This window comes from Chiloscyllium plagiosum, chromosome 2 (assembly GCF_004010195.1).
Source record: "Chiloscyllium plagiosum isolate BGI_BamShark_2017 chromosome 2, ASM401019v2, whole genome shotgun sequence".
Classification (NCBI taxonomy): domain Eukaryota; kingdom Metazoa; phylum Chordata; class Chondrichthyes; order Orectolobiformes; family Hemiscylliidae; genus Chiloscyllium; species Chiloscyllium plagiosum.
Window position 1 is genome coordinate 36157970 of NC_057711.1, and position 21744 is coordinate 36179713.

General features: G+C 40.4%; 1 protein-coding gene across 1 annotated transcript in view; it reads right to left on the minus strand.

The window, feature by feature from the left end:
* The window catches only part of arhgef28a (Rho guanine nucleotide exchange factor (GEF) 28a), a 479393-nt gene that overhangs the window by 377847 nt on the left and 79802 nt on the right, over positions 1-21744 (minus strand). The window contains exon 3 of the mRNA XM_043707577.1: positions 9541-9584. Coding sequence (XP_043563512.1) covers positions 9541-9573 — 33 coding nt within the window. The 5' untranslated portion in view covers positions 9574-9584. The remainder of the gene's footprint in view (positions 1-9540; positions 9585-21744) is intronic.

Here is a 21744-nt window from a genome sequence, read left to right on the forward strand (position 1 = left end):
ACCTCCTTCCAAGGCCCTAAAGGAGCCTTCCACATCCATCAAAGTTTTACTTGCACATCCACTAATATCATTTATTGTATCTTTGCTCCCGATGCGGTCTCCTCTACATTGGGGAGACTGGACACCTCCTAGCAGAGCGCTTTAGGGAACATCTCCGGGACACCCGCACCAATCAACCACACCGCCCTGTGGCCCAACATTTCAACTCCCCCTCCCACTCTGCTGAGTCCAGAACTAGAATGCATAGGTTTAGGGTGAGGAGGGAAAGATATAAAAGAGACCTACGGGGCAACTTTTTCACGCAAAGGGTGATACGTATATGGAATGAGCTGCCAGAGGAAGTGGTGGAGGCTGGTACAATTGCAACATTTAAGAAGCATTTGAATGGGTATATGAATAGGAAGGGTTTGGAGGGATATGGGCCAGGTGCTGGCAGGTGGGACTAGATTGGGTTGGGATATCTGGTTGGCATGGACAGGTTGGACCGAAAGGTCTGTTTCCATGCTGTACATCTCTATGACTCTATGGCTCTATCTACTTTTTCCTTTCAATGTGAGGATTTCTCTTTTCCCCAATTTCTATCCCTCACAGATTAAAATTGGTTCTAGAAGCCAAACTTTGATTTATGGACCAAGTCATAACCATCAGCCAGTTCAGCCGCTAACCTTGCCGATTTAACTCTCTGCTCTTCCACATAAGTTCTCACTACTTCAGGAAATGAATCTTTAAACTGCTCCAAAATAACTGTCTCTCTAAGAGTGTCAGAGTTTTGCCCTGTTTTAAATGCCCTTATCCACCTAACAAAATTACTTTGTTTCAAACTCAATGTAGGTTTGACCAAGGTCCCTCCTTAGATTCCTGAAATGTTGTCTGTAGACTTCTGGCACAAGCTCATATGGACTTAAGATGGCTTTCTTCACCTCCTCTTATGCCCCAGATAGCTCCTCTGATAGTGATGTGAATACCTCACTAGCTCTACTTTCAGCCTTCCTCTCCATCCTTTTAAGATGACCTTCCTGTCTCAGTGCCAATTTCTGAAGTTCAAACTCTCTATTTTCCTCTCTCCTTTTCTCTCACTTTGCTCTCTTTCTCTCTCTTTTTCTGTTTTTAATCATAATTCGTTATCTTATGCTTCATGTTCAATAGAATTTTAGCCATCCCTAAAGAATCTGATGGTATATCCAGAAAATTTATATGCTCAGCTATTGCTGTAATTATTTCTCCTTTCATCATGGAAGTAGGCAGCTCCAGCTCCAGCTTGTCTGCTATTTCCAGCAGCTTGGCCTTAATCACCTTTTTCAAAACCCTCAAGGTCACTTCTCCCAATCCCAGAAGCCTTTTGTTGACTGATAAAGCCATTGATATCCCAAGCATTGTTTAAACCAACCAAAATCAACACCCAGAACAAAAAACACTAACACCTATCACCCGTTGCCTTCAACTCCAACAACCCTAACCCCAAATCATAACTACAGAACAAATGCTAGACAAGCCCCAAATCTGTTACGGACCAGGCCAGACCCCCTCAAAGCATTTCAAGAAAATAGCTCAGACCTTAACTTTTGCTAATTGCTTTAAGCAGAATTTATTCACAAGATTACTGAATGAAACACAAACAAAAGAGAACAGAATACTGAAGAACTTAAACAATCTGAAAAACCAACAAATTATACCAACTTAATGATGCTGTTCCCAATTCTTGCAACAATCCTCATTAATACCCCTCGGCACAAATGGTAAAATCAACCACCAGTTTTTACAGGACAGAAGTCAGAGAGAGATCAGCATGGATCTGCTTCTTTGGATCCAGCAACTTCCAAATACTATTGCTTACTAACCTAACCAAACCAAACGAGAGAAAAGCTGAGCTGGGACAACTGGCTACCCCCTCTTTTATTGTACAGACTTTTTTTTTACATGTGAAAGCCTTTTATCCAAGGCAATCTCTGTTATCTATAATCAAATTGGCCCTATAACCCTTCAACTTAGACTTTGCAGAGTCTGTCCCTTTTGCAACCTCTCTGAAAAAAACAAGGACAACATAACCATGTTAAAGGAGCAGCATCATCATAAGTTAGCCATTGTCGTTTTAAAGTCAACCACTTACTGTGGTTCTGCAGATATGTATATGCCAGAGCAGATAAGGATGGTGTTTGTTAGACTTTAAATTCCCGATTGTTATTGAATTTAACTTCCACAAACTGCCATGGTGAGATATAAATCCAGGTCCCCAGAACATTGACAAGAACAGAAATTGCTGGTAAACTCAGCAGATCTGACAAAATCTGTGGGAAGAAAGCAGAGTCGATTCCAGTGAATCTTCGCCAGAATAATTCCAGAACAGTTCCCAGAACCTATTGATTTCTGTAGTGAAACTGCTCAGTGATTGAGCTTTGACAGCCCTCTTGGGTACAGATTTCCAAAGATGCACCATCCTCTGAATGAAAAAAAAATCCTCCTCATCTCAGTTTGAATTGGCCTTCCCCTTATTCTGAGGTGCTGTCCCCTGCTTCCAGTGTCACCATCCAAATGTTACGGATTTCATTTATTTTCTACTAAGTTTCAGAAAGTTCTTAAAACTGTCAATCATGAGTTGATGACTAAATTTATAGAATATTTTCTCACTTTCAGATTCTTTCTAATGTTTTCTTGCACAGCTTCCAACACTCCACAAGCTTTACTCTAGCCATGATTTGGAGATGCTGGTGTTGGACTGGGGTGTACAAAGTTAAAAATTACACAACACCAGGTTATAGTCCAACAGGTTTATTTGGAATCATTATCTTTCGGAGCACTGCTCCTTCTTCAGGTGGTTGTGGAGTATAAGATTATAAGACACAGAATTTATTGCAAAAGTTTACAGTGTGATGTAACTGAAATTTTGCATCGATAAAGACCTGGATTGTTTGTTAAGTCTCACATCTTTCAGAATGACCATGTTAGCTTCAGTTCTTTCATATGTAAATCGCAAAACATTTTTAAAAGTTACATTCTCAACTGAACTTTAACAGTTGGTGTCATGTCGGCCCAGATAATGCATTGGAGGAGTGAGGTGCCCTGTGTGAGACTGTGTGCCACAATGGTCAGACTGATTCTAATCTAAAAGACAGATTTACAGAACCTTACATAGATTTATGCAGTTTTTGAGCAAAATAAAATGTAATTCTGCACGTACAAATTCACATCATAAATTATATGTGCACATGTGGGTGTGTCGGTGGGGGGGAATGGGGGGAAGGAGGTTATGAGTGTTTGTGAGACAATGTGTGTAGTGTGAGTGTAGGGAGTATATAAGTCTGTGAGAGGGTGTGTGTGTGAGTGTGGGAGTGTATGTGTGAGTGTATGAGAGACGTCTGCGTGAGTGGATGGGTCTATAGGAGAGTGTGTGTGCACATATGTATATGTGCGCGTGTATGTAGGAGTGTCTGTGTGTGTGTATAGTGCAATGGGGTCACCTGTGGTGTTACATGAACCCAAAGTCCTGGTTGAGGCCATCCCCATGGGTACCGAACTTGGCTATCAGCCTCTGCTCAGCCACATTTCCTTTGTTGCCTGTCCGGAATTCCACCTTGGAGGACGTTCACCCAAAGGTCCGAGGTCGAGTGCCCCAGACCGCTGAAGTGTTCTCCGACCAGGAGGGAATACTCCTGTTTGTTGATTGTTATGCGGTGTCTATATATCTGTTGCCATAGCCTCTGCGTGGTCTCGCCAATGTATAGTGCTGATTGAGGGTGCTGATTGAACCTACACTGCAGCTGTTCAAACTGCCCAGCTCTTTCTCTTGTACCTCTTCAGTGTCACTCTACCAACCCCATCATTGTGGTTGTGTCTTCAACTGCAAATGTCTGACATTCTGGGATCCCCTTGAAAAAAAATCCATTGTCTTTCAACAACCCTTTCTTCCTTTAAACCCTATATCTAAGGCAAAAATTATTTGTTACTGCTCCCGATACCTCATGCACTGCTTCTGCATCCAATTTTGAAAATATCTCTGATGTGCTTCACAATGTATTTCCATTTTAAAGTAGCCATATATACATAGGTTGATGTCAAATTAGTCAATTAGCTCCACAGCCTTCTTGGCTAGTTTTGCTGAATGGTTCTTCAGTCTCAGAAACATGTTACAACATGCTGCTGCCAAATACCTGATCAACTACTGGATTACTGCAGAGTAGATGAATATAGTCTATTATTCAAATACTGATGACACACTATCATGTGCATAGTCACACACCCTGTTCTTGGTATACACCACTGAAAGGTTTTAAAAGGGTAAAGAGCACTATTTGTTGCTGTATTGGGAACAGGTTGAAGATTATTATTTGACAAACAGAAAGGGAGGCTTGAAGCTTTTATTCCCAGATACGACCATTAGGACATGGAATACTTTTCCATTGGCTCACAGAACTTTAAAAACATTTATCGTGGAATTGTACATGTATTAAACAATATATCAAGGTATAGTGTAGGCAGTTCCAGTTGGCGATCTATCATCTGTCAAAAATGGGTATGGGGGCCAAATAACCCGATCCTATTCTATAATGTCAGAACCATAGTTAAATTTTAGAATAGGGAGAGAAGCGCAGATATATACAAGAATAAAGTGAAGGAAGATAAAGTGGCAGAAATGTGAAAGATCAAATAGAACAATGAAGAATCACTGAAGAAAGTCACAGGGAGAATAGAAAATTTCAGAAAAGGTATTCAGTTGACAAAATGAAAAGGCCAGTGAAGACGTACACATTTACAGATGAACCACAAATGATTGGAAAGAAGAACCAATAAACAGAGAGAGGGAGAAAGATACACACATGCTAAAGTTATTAGTACATATAGATGATTGTATTAAAGATGGCTTAATATTGTAGAGAGAGCCTGATGTGAATATGCAAAGGGCCAATATTTGTTTGCAGAGTGGGTTCTCCATTGCCTACAGTGGCACAACTCTGACTAATAAAAAGCATTGGATTCTTATCTGACGTATCTAAAACTTTGAGGGCTGTCTTGCATCTGAAAAATGGGTGCTGCATGGATGCATTTCTAATTCTATAACAAAATAATTGCAATTTATTCACAATGTTCTCAGAAAACTAGATGCAGAGTTGTAAAACATCATTCCCAAAGAACAAGCATGAGTTTCAGAAAAATTGTACAGACATTTGTAATCTGACTTATTCAGTCACTGTAAATCTTGCCTCTTGATGTTAACCCTTGCAGAGCACAGATAAAATTATGATTATGAATCATCTGACTTATGATGGAAAATATCTAGGAAATTAATTTGATTTAATTTCATCCTATCCACTTTGATCCATATTTGGGTAAACTAGCTATTACACATTGTTTTGCAGGTAAATATGAGATATGGCCAATAATTTGCCTGTATTATGATGTCACTGGTTAAGAAAGGAGCATTGACCTGTTTTCTAATTGTATACCAATATTCGCTGGTGATCTCAATCTTTGCTTCCACTTAAAGCAGCAAAAATGCTTTTGTTTGGCCATTGGAGTTTCATTATTAATTTCTTCTCACAACAGAAAAGTCAATCTTCAATAAAATTTCAACTCATTTTCAAATGTCTAGGTATGGAGCTGAAAGGAGGATACATTAAAATAGTTGCAAATTCTTCAGCAAGAATGCCAAGATTTGAAATGCAGGAACCATCTGACAGCCTACAGTTGGTTAAATTCGTTAACTGTATAAACTTTGAAACACGGTTAATATTACTGGATTATAAAACAAAATCAAACCTACATACAGATTCTTCCTTTTACCAAATTATCAAATAATTTTCAGATAAACTTCCGTAGATTGCCAATGTTGTATCTCTTGAAAACTATTATTAGTTAAATTACAATTTTCAGAGTCAACCCCCAAAGTTCATTTTCCTACTGATCCACCATAAGGCTTTTACGGGTGTGCCCAAAATAATACCTTAATTAATGCCACCCATTCTCTGAAAATGTCAGCAATCAGAAAGCAACATTCTTTGTCTGAATAGGTTGTAGTGGGTGTAGCAAGCAAGTTGTGTTCTAAAGCTGTATTTTCTGTGGTTGTCATAATTCAATGACAATGATGCACCTTTTCTCAGATTTGCAAATCCTGGATCACTGAGCACACTATCTGATGGGATGGAGTTCAAATTACCACTCCTGGAATGTAACCTTTTCATGTGACACAAACAAAAATGTCATTATGTTTAAAAAGCTAATGCAAATTACATTATTCATATGCCAGCTCAGTAAGCCACAGAGATGAGGCCTCTCACACACTGAGGGGAAATTATGAAAATTAAAGTAGTGGCAAAGTTATAGAACTGGTAATCCAGAAGCTGGAGGATCATAAGTTGAAATCTTCCTGGTGCAATTTAAAATCAAGTAATAAATCTGGAATTAAAAACTTATCCCAGTATTGGTGATCATGAAATTATGACAAATGTCATTAAAAATTTATCCAGTTCACTAACCCCTTCAAGGAAGGAAATTGCCCATCCATATCCTGTATGGCCTCCATATGGACCCCTACTATACTCCTTGTACACCCACGACTGAGTAGCCAAGTTCCAAACGAACTTCATCTGTAGGTTTGCCGACGACACCATCACGGTAGGACAGATATCAGAATACAGAAAGGCAATAGAGGGCATAGAGTCATGATAGATACCTCTTTTCCCTCAGGAAATTCAACATGTCCATAAGGACTCTCATCAACTCTCACAGATGCACCATAGAGTAATACTATCCAGGTGCATAATGGCCTGGTATGGCAATTTGGACGTGAACATAGGAGGTATAGTGATAACAACCTCTCTCAATGTCAGCAAAACAAACTAATTGATCATTGACTTCAGGAAGAAAGGAGAAGAATATGCCCCCATCTACATCAATGTAGCAGGGGTGGAGAAGGTCAAGAGTATTAGGTTCCTAGTAGTGGCGATAAACAACAACCTGACCTGGATGTCCCATGTAGATGCAGCAGTCAGGAAGGCAAAACAAAGCCTCTTTTCCCTCAGGAAATTCAACATGTCGTTAAGGACTCTCATCAACTCTCACAAATGCACTATAGTATACTATCCAGGTGCATAATGGCCTTGTATGGCAATTGATCTGCCCAGGATCATAAGCAATTACAGTAGGTTGTGTGCATAGCCAGCTTATCACAGAAACCAACTTCCCATCCATGGACTCCATTTAACTTCTTGTTGTCACAGAAAGGCTGCCAATATCATCAAAGACCCCTCCCATCCCCGTAATGCTCTTCTACACCCTCTTCCAACAGACAGTAGATACTGAAGCTTGAATACACACACCAACAGGTTAAAGAACAGCTTTTTTCCTGCCATTATTAGACTGTTGAATGGACTCTCTCACTTCAAATAATGTTGGTCTTGCTAGTGTTGATCTTGCTTTGCGCACCTTCTGGGAAGTTGTAACCTTTATGCCTTGCTCTGTCTATGCATCTTGTGGTCTGCATGTCCTTGTTTGCCATGATCTGCCTGTTCTGATCGCAAAACAAAGCTTTTCATTGTACTTAGGTATATGTGACTACAATAAATCAAACCAAGTAAAATGATTTCAGTTTTCAGGCTGGAGGCCTGTGACCAGTGGTGTGCTGCAAGGAGCAGTGCTGGGTCCACTACTTTTTGTCATTTAAATAAATGATTTAGAAGTGAACATAGGAGGTATAGTTAGTAAGTTTGCAGATGACACCAAAATTGGAGGTGTAATGGACAGCGAAGAAGATTACCTCAGTACAACAGGATCTTGATCAGATGGGCAAATGGACTGAGGAGTGGCAGATACAGTTTAATTTAGATAAATGCAATGTCCTGCATTTTGGAAAAGCAAATCAGAGCAGGAATTACACATGTAATGGTAAGGTCCTGGGAGTGTTGCTGAACAAAGAGACTTTGGAGTGAGGTTCATAGTTCCTTGAAAGTAGAGTCGCAGGTAGATAGGATAGTGAAGAAATCATTTGGTATGCTTTCCTTTATTGGTCAGAGCATTGAGTATAGGGGTTGGGAGGTCATGTTGCAGGTGTGCAGGACATTGGTTAGGCAACTTTTGGAATATTGCGTCCAATTCTGGTCTCCTGCGTATTGGAAGGGTGTTTTGAAACTTCAAAAGGTTCAGAAAAGATTTACAAGAATGTTTCCTGGGTTGGAGGATTTGAGCTATAGGGAGAGGCTGAACAGGCTGGGGCTGTTTTCCCTGGAACATCAGATGCTGAGGGGTGACCTTATAGAGGTTTATAAAACCATGAGGGGCATGGATAGGATAAATGGACAAGGTCTTTTCCCTGGTGTGGAGAGTCCAGAACTAGAGGGCATCAGTTTAGAGTGAGAGTGGAAAGATATAAAAGGGACCTAAGGACAACTTTTTCATGCAGAGGGTGGTGCAAGTGTGGAATGAGCTGCCAGAGGAAGTGGTGGAGGCTGGTACAATTACAGCATTTAAAAGTCATCTGGATACATACATGAATAGGAAGGGTTTAGAGGTATATGGGCCAAGTGCTGGCAAGTGGGACTAGATTAGGTTGAGATGTCTGGTCGGCATGGACGAGTTAGACCAAAGGGTCTGTTTCCGTGTTGTACATCTCTATGGCTCTATGACCTACAAAAATGTTAAATTGTGGGGATCTTTTTATGTATACTGCCTGGCAAGCTATTCCGTTCAAGGGCAATTAGTGATGAGCAACAAATTCTGATCTAGCCATTGATGCCCACATCCTATGAAAGATTTTTTTAAAAAGAGCAGCTTTCTCAAAATTTGGTTCTGGTCCTTATTATGATATTGTGAGGTGGAGTAAAGATGCGAACAGCATCTCTAAGCAAGTGAATGATCACCCTGCAGTTTTCTCACATGGTACTGGTTTAGAAATAGCACTGAAATAGAACTGGAAGCAGACTGTAGATTGGGTCTGTGTACACAAATTTGACTGGAAGTGATATTAGAAAGGAAGACAAAAACAAGGGAAAAGAATGACATCCTTCAAAAGAAAGGGCTTATTCTTTGAAGATAAAATTATTAATTGCACATTCTACAAGACAATATAGTAGCTTCAGAACAAGTTACAGAATGTAGTACAACATGGACTTTTAACAACAGCATAAATCATCCAATCTCCCAATTCAATCATATGGGAAGATCAGAAAAACCATTACTGACACTTGATCTAGTTAGTTTATATCACCTTTCTTAAAAAAAATGAAAAAATGAACTACTGACTTAAAAAAAACGCAATTCATTATTGTCTTTCACACTTGGCATTTTGTAAAGAACACTTCATTCAAAATGATTGGAATCTGTTGAGACAGGACTTACAGAAAGGCAGCACTCTTCAAATACATAAAGTAGGAAATACACAGAGTAGTATAGAGGTTTCAAAAGAGAATTTCAGAAATAAGGGTTTTGGCACGCCCACCAAATGAGATCCCAACATTTAAAAGTAGGGATACTTAAGAGGTGAAAAGCTGAGGAACACATATGTCAGAGAATTGTAGGCTGAAGGACAATTATAGCTACCAAATAAATACTTACATATATTGGTACTTCGTGGCAGCTCAGCTCCATTGCTTCTGCATCTGCTCACAAGAAGAAAAAAATTGTTTACAATTTTAAAATTAAATAAGCAGAGAGACTGATATTGTTGTGACACATGAATATATACACCAACAAAAATTTGTGCCCTGTCCCTAAGAAGGCAAAAAAAAGTCAGAAGCCAAATTTATCAAATAATGCAGGATTGAGCATGAATCCAAATTATCCATGCCTTAAATCAGCTGTGATTCTATTGATGACACTTCTGGCTTTCATCTCAAAAAGATCTATGAATTCATTTGATTAATTCGAAATTTAACACTATTTCATAATGATTCTCAAATCTTCAAGCTGCACTTTACATTTTAAGACATTTTTATAGCCTTTAATCTTGTGGTTGACATATAGGCATTCTCCACTGACTGCAGAACACTGCTTTATCACTGACCACAGGAAAAACCTGCGGCAGAATCTTCCAAACCATTGAACAACATGGGCATTGGAGGTAAAACTGAGTGAATTCTGGAAGATCAGCAGGAAGAAGGGTCCTGAAGTCGAGAGTAGAGTGTCCAATTCCCCAAAAAATTGCCGAACAACATGCCGCATTATTATACAGTTTCCCATTCTCCCACCTGTGAGATAGGAACTAGATGATAACAATTCCAAACATGAGATTCAGAGTGGAACCTGCTGCTTCCAGCTTGCCACTTGATCCTCTGGTCATCCATCCTGGACAAGAGGCATCAATGTCTCAAGGCTCGCTCCATGGTCAGTGACCGCACATGTCCCCTCCTCCATCAGGGCCTCCAAGTCCTTATCAGCAAAGTTGGACAGATGACAGTTCGCTCTGTTTTATTATGAATGACATCAGTACAATAAACAGAGGTGACCAGAGAAAACAACAACAAACTGCCATTCCTAGATATCGCAGTAGAGCGAACAGCCAATGGGGATCTTCAAACCAGCAACACATATGGACCAAATACTGAACTACAGAAGCAATCATCCCAACATCCACAAACGAAGCTGCATTAGAACATTATATCAATGAGCACCCTCTGCAGCACAGAGAAGGCTACGCAGAGCAGAGGAAAATCACCTAAACAGTGTATTCAAAAAGAACGGGTACCCAATGAACACAGTCCACCGATTTCTCAGCAACAAACCCCAACAAGCAGACAAAACACGTCCAGAAACCCTAGTCACCCTACCATACATCAAAGATATCTCAGAAATGACTACCAGACTACTCAGACCTCTTGGCATCATGGTAGTTCACAAACCCACCAACACACTAAAACGCCAGCTAATGAACTTTACAGACGACAACCAAAACTGATGTCATTTACAAAATACCTTGCAAGAACTGTAACAAATACTACATTGGACAAACAGGCAGAAAACAAGCCACCAGGATACATGACCATCAACTAGCCACAAAAATACATGACCCACTCTCACTAGTATCCTTACATACAGATGAAGTAAGACACCACTTCGACTGAGACAACACATCCATCCTAGGACAAGCCAAACAGAGACATACACAAGGATTCCTAGAAGCATGGCATTCCAACCAGAACTCTACCAACAAACACATTGATTTGGATCCCATTTACCACCCCCTGAAAAAAATAATGGGAAATGATGTCAGCACAGGAAATGACATCACCAACCCAAAGAAATCAAACACATAAGTAGAAAGCGGGCCATACCACCAGTGCTTCATCTGGAGGCTCACTGATGATGTTACCTAGTATGGTGACGAAATGTCTGAAAACGAATCTTCTAGCTCAGTGAGCAAACCTACATCCAGAGAGGTGACCTTAGCTCTGGACATCAGGATGTAGAATCAGTTTGTGCGGAGATACAAACCGTAAAGGTAAGCAGTCATTTGTGGAAGTGGTTTATAGGTTGCTAACAGCAGCCATACTGGAGGGCAGGTCATACAAAAGAAATAATGGGGCTTGTGAAAAAATACAGTAATAAAAAATGGGCAATTTTAATCTAAATATAGCTGGTAAAGGTCAGATTGACTAGGGTAAATTAGATAATAAGGTCACAGAGCTTTTTCGAGACTGTTTTTTCAAACTGCATGTTGTAGAACCAACCAGACAGCAAGCTATATGAGATCCGGTCATGTGTAATGAGATAGAATTAATTAATGTCCACACAGAAAAGCAGCAGTGTAATGTGATTAAATGTCATATTTAGTTTGAGAGAGAAAGGAGTAAGAGAAATTGTTCTTTTAAACTTAAATAAGGAAATTATGAAAGAGAGGGCTGAAATGAATTGGGAAACCAGACTAAGGAATAGAGGTGCAAGGGCAGACATTTAAAGAGATATTTCAGAATAACCAGAAAATATACCTTCCCATGAGAAAGAAGGATTTTAAGATAAGGACACACTATTTTTGGCTAACTAGGAAATTGAAGTTGGAATCAAACTGAAAGAGAAATTTTATAATTCCACAAAGATGAGTAGCAGGTCATAAGATTGAACAAAATATAAAGAACTGAAAAAAATGACATCAAGGATTACAATGCAAAAATTCTTTCTCAAGGGCATTTTGGGATGGGCAATAATTGTTGATTATATTGATAAATAAGTAGTAAAACGTTCACGGTAGTAGGGTAACACATTGGCTTGGATGGAGACTGGTTAGCTAACAAGAAGCATATGCAAATGCATTATTTTCAGATGAGCAAAATGGAATAATGTGCTACAAGGATCAGTGTTGGTGCCCCAATTATTTACATTGTATGCCTATTCTATGCCTATGACTTGTATGCAGAGGCCAAATGGAAGGCTATTAAATTTGCTAATGAATGAAAGATGGGTAGGAACATAAATTGTGAAGCAGATATGGGAGTCTGCAAGGGATATGCATTTATTGAATCAGTGGACAAAGATTTGACAGGTACAATATAATGTGGGAAAATGTGAACTTGTCCACTTTGGCAGGTCTAAATTATTAAGTGGAGACAGACTGCGGAGCTCTGAGCTACAGGTTGGGCCTGTAGCCACTCCAGTTTAGAAAAATTATCTTTTTGAAACCTGTAAGAACCTGAGGGCACATGACAGGGTGAATGCTTAAAAGATGCTTCCACTTGTGGGACAGACTAGAACTAAGAACATTATTTAAAAATAGTGTCTCCTATTTATGACAGAGTTGAGGGCTTTTTTTTTAAACCAGAGGACTAAGAGTCTTGACAGTCTTTGGAACTCTTGTCCCCAGAGAACGTTGAATGTTTCTAAGGCAGAAGTATATAGATTCTTGATGAACAAGCCAGTCAGAAGTTCTTAAGCAAAGGAGAAAAGTGGTGTTGAGGTCATAATCAGGTCAGCCATAATCTCAGTGAATGGCAGTGATGACTAGAGGAGCAGAATAGCCTAGTCCAGCTCCTAATCCAAATGTTTTTTTGTAGGTTCAAACTATCCATAGAATTCTTATAATCCCTACAGAATACCTACAGTGTGGAAACAGGCCCTTCAGTCCAATAAATCCACACCGACCCCCCAAAGAGTATCCTATTAAACCAATCCCCCGAGGAGATCTAAGATGGCGGCGACTCAGCAAGTCTGAGTCTATAGTGTTCCTCCCAACACTTGGGCAAAGTGGGCCACCCGCCTCTACCACACTTACCAAATCATTTAAAATAGTTTTGACTTAATGTAATTAGTTGCTCAGTACTGAATTTAAACAGTCTAGTCTCCTGTAAAAATGACTAGGGGGAAGGGAGCCCGCAGTTCTCAGCAGGCAGGAGCCGCTCCCCCACCCTCCCCAGCTGCAGCAGAGGCATCCGCAGCCGCCCCGGGGGACTTACCTACGGTGGCGAGCCTCGCAGAAATAATCTTCAAACCTGACGCGAAGATCGACGCCTTCATCGAAGAGTCCCGGAGCAGATGGAATTCACTCTCGGCCGCGCTACAAAAGAACGACTGAAACATCGCAGAAATCGAGTACCGAGATGGAGAGGCAGAGCTAAAGGCCGCGACCTCCGACACTATAGCAGAATCGGCTGTCGATCAGGTCCGGACTCTCGAACAGCGAGTCCGGACCTTAGAGAATCACATTGACAAACCTCAATTTTCGAGGTCGTTGAAAAAATATTCGTTTACTGGGCCTTCCCGAACGTCAAGAAGAAGGCCAGCTTACATTCCTCAAGCAGTGGCTTCCACAACTGTTAAATCTGGAGGCTGGATCAGGCCAGGTAAGGGTGGAATGGGCCTACCAGGTTGTAGTGCGCCCCCCACCCGGTCCTGTTCTGGCTGCAGAGCTACAAGGAGAGGCAGATGCTCTTGGAAGCTTCCAGAATTCTTGTAAAAGATCCCCAAGCCATGATTTATAAAGGATCCAAGATTATGTTATTCCAGGACTTTTTCCCAGCTTTTGTCCAAAAGAGGAAGGCGTTTGACGAAGTGAAGATGCGTTTAAGGGACTTAAACATTCAGTACTCCTTGCGCTACCCAGCAACGCTACGCTTCAGCCATGAAGGGTCCGTGTACAACTTCGGATCACCGGAGAAGGCTAAGGAATTTTTGGACTCTCTTTGATAAATTGTAAGAGTTAATTGATTTGTTTTGCCCTCCCCCCACCCTGGTTTACCCCCTTTTTTTCCTTTCATTACCTTACTGTTTAATATTATCTTTGGGGGGTGGGGAGAGGGGTTTATTTATTTATTCTTCACTTAGCGATTTTCTCCCCCTTTTTTAAAAATATATATAGGTTTGGGGGGTCTAATTAATGTAGGTGGGGGGGAGGTGGTTACCTTATCCTATTTTATCTCTGTCTTTAGGAGCGGGGTTGTTTTTCCCTGTTATTTTGTATTACTATATTTAATTATTATTTGTTGAGACTGTAATTTTATAGTTATATATGTTCATACATGGTATTAACATTACCAAATATATCCAGGTGTTGGTGTGGGTTGGGGGTAAGGTACTCATTGTTAATTCTAGCTCAGTAGTATATTTGAATTTTCTTTATCCTATCGGGGTCAAAGGTGGGGCACTGGTTGGGAGAGGATATGATGGGCTTTTGGAAAGGAAGTGATGCCCCAGGAACAAGAGGGGAAAATCTCCATTTAAATACTTTTTTAAATTTAGAAATAGTTTTAATTATATTGATCTGAGTGTATTAAAGAGCCTTTATTTTTGGGAATTTTATATGCTCTATGTTCGGGATGTTTTAGATAGGGTTTCTTCTCCCGTGGGGTCTCGGATTTGCCCGGTGATTATGGTTAATCAGTCGATTAAATGGTGCACCTGGAATGTCATGGGGAGTAATTCACCAATCAAAAGGAAGAAAATATTATCAAACCTCAAGAAAGAAAGGGTTGATATAGTTCTCCTACAGGAGACACACTTATTGGATAAAGAACACTTGAAAGTATGACAGGGAAGAGATTATTTTCCATTCTCTCTTTCTGTGCAAGGAAAAATATTTTGGTAAACTGAGGGCCCTCATGGACTTTCGAATTGGCACAGAATAATTATGGAATGTATTCCCCTTGACTTCCTTACAAATATGGTGCACCGAAAAACCAAATTATTCCATAAAATATGGCAGCCCTTCTTGAATTACACAAATACAGATATTTCGGTCATCCTAACAAAGGCTTTTATTTAACTGAGATGGTGAACCTGGCTGGTCCAGGGCCCCTTGGGAGAGGAATCCCGTACGAATACGGGTTTTGTTACGATCTGATGTTAACACATTCCAAGCATGTATCTCACTACTCAATTTCTGTGTTATCCATTGTTTTTTTTTTCTCTTGAATAATGTAAGAGATCTAATCATACACTCTGGTTAGTTATAGGTTAGATGAGTAGTTAGTTGAGTTTTGTTCTTCTTTTCTCTCGGTATTACTTTTTTTCTGTTTGATAGATTTTGGTTATTATTTATTTAAGATTTAATTGTATATCAATGTTTATACTTGGGTTTCTTTTTAGTTTTCTTTTGTAAACGTGTAAAAACATGTTAAATTTTCAATAAAAAATCTATAAAAAAAAACTGATACCCCTACCCTACATTTATCCCTGACTAATGCACCTAACCTACACATCCCTGGACACTATGGACAATCCACCAAATCTGCACATCTTTGGATTGTGGGAGGAAACCGGAGCATCAGGACGAAATCCGCGCAGACACGGGGAGAATGTGCAAACTCGACCCAGACAGTCGCCAAATGCTGGAATTGAACCCAGATCCCTGGCACTGTGAGGCAGCAGTGCTAACCACTGAGCCACCGTGCTGCCTCAAAGTGATGAAAAAGTCAGAGTAATTTCTTTCACCCCACCATGAACTCATTTACCTCACATCAGACTCCACTTCTCTCCTTACAGCCTTGAGAGGTGGAACCCAACTCTTTGTAACTTTGATATAATATCTCCCCCTGAGATGAACATCCTTTCACATATCTTCTCCATCCCCAACAGCAAGAATTCCTTGCGTGAAAACAGCATCTGACACCACCCCACTTCAGCTCATCCATTGTTAAAAAATTCATCCATGTTCAACTGCTTCACAAAGACACTCTTCCTTCACATTTCACAGAGACAATCTTCTTCTTCTTCCTTCTCCTCCTCAGATTAGAATTTATTGTCACATGTACCTGAGTACAGGAATACAATGAAAAGTTTACATGTCAATCTCTGGTGCCATGTTAGAACACAATAGTTGGAATTTAAACAAAGACCTGAAATTAAAGAAACAGCAGTGAAAGGAAAAGAAAATGCCCAGATCACAGTCACTTCCACCACCACTGCCATGAGTCTCAAGCCAGGCTCACCAATGTTGCCGGCGATGGACCCACCAATGCTGCGGTGCCACCACTGCTATAACCGCCAATTTGCTGGCACCTTTGCCACTGCCACTGCCTGAAGTCCTGTGCCTCGCCACTGACTGTACCAGACCCACCAACGTCAAAGTTGCTATGTTCCGGAATCACTAACCTCAGGGCCCACCTCACCAACACTGCCACCATCTTGGAACCAAATGAAGAATCAGAGCCCACAACGTTCCTGAACAAATGCAAGAGTGCAACCCTTTGAACCAGCACTGACATCAGATCAACCATCGATGCTATTCACCTCAAGTCCTGCGCTGGACTCACCTACATCGATGTTACCATGTTCCAGCACCTTCTCTCACTGCTGGGCCCACACTCACTGCCATTGTCAATGCCATCAATTCTGCCAAACTCCCCAAGGGCAAAAAAGTAAGTCAGCATTGTAGACAAAAGTTGAAAGGAACAAAATAAATAGAAAAAAGAGAAAGTGATGGAAGAAAGCAGCAAATGAGCCGGAGCCTAAACATTGCTACTCTACCATTGCCACCTTGCTGGACGTTTCCCACCTTTTCTCTTTCATTCATTCATGGAAGGTGGGCATCCTTAGGTGGGTCAGCATTTAGTAGTATCCCTAATTGTCTGGCAGAAGCTAGCAGTGAGCTGCCTTCTTGAACTGTTGCAATCCTTGAGGTGTAGGGGTGACAGCTGTGTTGTAAGTGAGGGATTTCCAGGATTTTGACCTAGTGACAATGAAGGAGCAGTAATATATTCAGGGTGGTGTGTAACGTGGAGGGAAACTTGCAGACAGGTGATGTCTGTCTGCATCGGCTCACTTTGCCCTTCAAGGTAATAGGGATCATGGGTTTGGAACTTCCTTTAAAAAGAGCCTTAGTGAATTACTGTACTGACCTTTTAAATGGTACACACTGTATCCACTATGTGTTGGTGATGAATGGAGGGAATGTTGAATGTCAAGTATGCTGCATTGTCCAGGATGGTGTTGAGTTTTTTGGATGTTGTTGGAGCTGTACTCATTCAGCCCAGTGAAGTGAATTCAGTTACAGTCCTGACTTGTGCCTTATAGATATCCGTTAGGAACTGGGAATTAGGTGGTGAGTTACTTGCCATAGAATTCTCAACTTCTGACTTACTCTTGGAGGTCATGGCAATCCGGTTCAGTTTCTGGTCAGTGGCAATCCCCAATGGAGGATTCAGAGGTGGTAACACCATTGAATTTCAAGGGGCGATGGCTAGATTCTCTTGTTGAAGATGGCCATTATCTGTCCTTTGTGTGGTACAAAAATTACTTGCCACTTATGAAGGTAAGCCTGATATTGTCCAGGTCGTACTGCATGTGGACATGGACTGCTTCAGTGTCTGAGGAGGCATGAAGGGTTCAAAAACATTGTGCAATCAACAGGAAACATCCCCACTTCTGACTATATAATAGATAGAAGGTCATTGATGAAACAGCTAAAAATGAGTTTGTGTATGACAGTATCCTGAGGCGCTCCTGCAATGTTGCCCCAGGCCTTAGGACAACAATTTTCAATAACTACAACCATCTTCCTGAGTGCTAGATATGACTCTATCAGGTGGAAAGATTCCCTTTCACATTGCATTGCCACTTGATAACGCAAGCGATGGCCAATTCCATCTCCTTCAGATGATCCAGAGTGTATCAACATGACTTTTATTTGCCACGTTGGATTTGTCCTGCTTTTAAGAACTTGGCTAGGAGTATGGCTAGTTCTGTAACACCAGTATTCAGCACTATTATAGGAATGTTATCAGAGCCTATAGACTTTTCAGTATCCAGTGTGTTCCTGCCATTCCCTTGTATCATGTGGAGTGAATCAAATCAGTTGAAAACTGGCATATGTAATACAGGGAAACCTAAGGAGGAGACTTAGGTGGATGATTTAATGGGTTCTTTGGCTGAATGGATGCAATACCTGTCTACACCAGTGTACAGGGCATCACTGAAATATTTGTGGAGACTCTACCTCCTGTTAGCTATTAACTGACCACTGCTGTTCGCAACAAGATATGCAGGACTTAGATCTCATTCAACACAAAAACAGAAATTACTGAAGAAACTCAATAGGTCTGGCAGCATCTGTGGAGAGAAAACAAGTAATGTTTTGAGACCTATGACTCTAGATCTCATCTGCTGGTTGAGGAATCACTTTGCACTTTCTATGGCATTCTGCTTCTGTTATTTGTCACACACAATCCTGTGTTGTAGCTTCACTAGGGTGCTGTCTCAAGAATGGGAATGTCCAGTACTGCTTTGAGCATACCTTCCTTCTATCTTCATTCCACCACAGCTGAGCCCCTAGGTTGAAGGTAGCAGTAGAGTGGGAGATAAGCCAGGCCATGAGGTTGCAGATTGTGAATACAGTTCTGCTGCTGATCTCTCACGGCACCTCATGGACGCCCAGTCTGGATTGCTAGATTTGTTCAAGATCTGTCCCATTTAGCTCACTGAAAGTGCCACACAGTGCAGGTGAAACTCAATAAAAATCCCTCTCCACTATAACTGTTCAGTGATCATTCCTACCAATACTGTAATGAATGGACACACCTTCTAACTCCGCTTTGTAGAACACTGCATCTCCAATCTTTACAGAGATACTTTCCTCTCCTTCATAGAAACTCTATCCCCACCAACCTCACCTCACAGGGACACTTCTTTCCCTCCTTCAATTGCACCCTCCCTCACAAAGACACTTCCCCCCTTTACACAGAGCCACTCCCAGGACAATCTTCTAACTCATCTCCCTTCAGAAACACTCCTGCTACTTTTCACTCCCCAGTCGCAGAAGCACACTGCTTCCTCACCCTCTGAAATTTAATCAAAACTTCAGAATTAGGCAAATCAACATGTCTTCACAAACACATATAACTACAGATTCAGAAAAATAACTAAAATATTAATGATGTGTGTATATAATGTACCATGAGTTCAAAGGGTTATAGAGGGATAATGCAGAGACAGATGAATGAAAACCATGTTATGCTGGCTCTCTCTGATCACATGATATTGCATTACAAGGGTCTACCACTAGAGTGCATTGCCAATCCATTCAATAGTGGAGCCCCCTCAAGGCCTTTAGAAATACAATATATTATTTTTACTTATTCAACTGTGCCTTTGAGCCTTTTGAGAGATTTCTTTCTATAAATTATGACTGTAAAAATATGTTTCAGGACTTTAAGTTTGTATTAATTTTGATGATGTGGAGGCGCCTGTGTTGGACTGGGGTGGACAAGGTCAGAAGTCAGATGACACCAGGTTATCGTCCCAACAGGTTTATTTGTAATCATAAGTTTTCAGAGTGTTGCCCTTCATCCTTAGTGGGCAGCACAGTGGAACAGTGGTTAGCACTGCTACCTCATAGTGCCAGCGACCCGGGTTCAATTCCCACCTCAGACGACTCTCTGTGTGGAGTTTGCACATTCTCCCCATGTCTGCGTGGGTTTCCTCCAGCTGCTCCGGTTTCTCCCACAATCCAAGAAAATGTGCAGGTTAGGTGAATTGGCCATGCTAAATTGCCTGTAGTGTTAGGTGTAGGGGAATGGATCTGGGTGGGTTGCACTTCAGTGGGTTGTGCTTTAGCGGGTTGGTGTGGACTTGTTGGGCCGAAGGGCCTGTTTCCACACTGTAAGTAACCTAATCTAGGTAAAGTCTTCAAGGAAGCTTTGGTTGTTTTAGCACCCAATTAAAGCTAAAAAATTTTTCCAAGCTTTCAGAAGTGAAAACCAGACTGCTATGCTGCAGTCAATGATTGATAATTCTTATCCGTAAAGACGTTTCCTCTTGTTAAAATAACAAGGATACTCAACATAATTACAGTGGTGCCATCTGTGAATGCAAAAGGAAAATATTTTAACAATATTTTTCAAATTATCAAGGATTTCTATGGCTGAGGTAACAACATTTCTTACCTATATAAAGCCTTGCTCTGAACGTGTCTGTTTAAGAAATCTCAAGGATAACTTTAATCTTATGGAGGTTGCTATCACTTTGCATTGTATGTATCTAGCACACTTGGAAGGCTCCATTCTAAAATGCAGAAAGAACCCCATTTCTGATTTGGGGAGGTCACTTATGAATAATGTCCTCCTCCTCATAGCTACATACTAGCAACCAAGCTCAGATTTACCAACAGATTTGAGTTCTTGATCTTGATATTTTGAGTGACCACATAGGCCTCTACAACATATGATCAATCAACAATGGATATTATCTAGACATTAACGAATATTTGGTAAAATTATGCTAGGAATGTGGAAGACACACAATTTAACCTCTGAAACCATCCTGCCCTGATAACTAGAGCTTTTGGGAATATCAACTTCTCAAATGAGTATTCTGACATGAAGGGTGTCCCAAAGGCATTCCAATCCAGACTGGCATAAACTTCAAGGCTGATAAAGAAGTATATGGACCCAAATAGGATGTTAAAAATCTCAACTTGGACTACCAAATTACATGTTACTATGCAGAGAATGAACCAGGAAAAGCTTGAATATGCTGGGCCAAGCTCCTTTTTCTGAACTTATCAATTAGTAGCAGTCAGTCTACATTTATGAGTCTAGAAAATGAGGATCAGCAAGCCATTCAAATGCCAATCTTGTTTTGTTAATTCCTGTCATCTAGATGAGCATCTTCCAGCTGGGATGATTGAACTGCAACTGTGGAATCTTGGCTGACTTTTTCAGTTCCTAATCCAGCGATGCTGCAGCCAATTATGTTACCTCTCTTAATGTTCCTAGCTGAAATAATTTAATTCAGCAGAGACTGGAAATCAAACTTGGCACTTTCCTGGTTTTGTACTTTTCAATGTATGTGGTGTAAAAAGTTTGTTTGAAGTCTGGCAAGAGAACAATAGATCATTATGATGATAAGTTCAAAATGTTTTCTAAAAGAACCAAAATATGTTTTCCACTTCCACCAAATCAGACTGATTGAATAATAATTCTTGTTATACGTTTACTTAGTCTTGACAATTTTGGTTTGGAGACTTCACAAACACCAGAACATTTGAGCTTAAACAATCATTTTAAAGTTACATTTCTGCACTGTTACATTTTAATGCAAATTAAAACCACTAGAAGTTATTACTATCTAAACAAAACAATGTACATAATGTGTACTTTTAAACTAAAAATGTTTATAGATCTGTTAGACATATTCACTTTTATTAAAAAAAACTTGATTTTCCCTTTTCTTCTCAGTAGTCAATGTAACACCTGATATCACCTAATCATTGTAGCTCCTATGCTGCTCTGCAATATATCTTAAATTTTGTAGTTAACAAAGGCATTTGCATTGAAATAAAAGAAACATCTCAACATGTTTTATAGGTGCACTATAAATCAAAGGATGAAACTGGGCCAC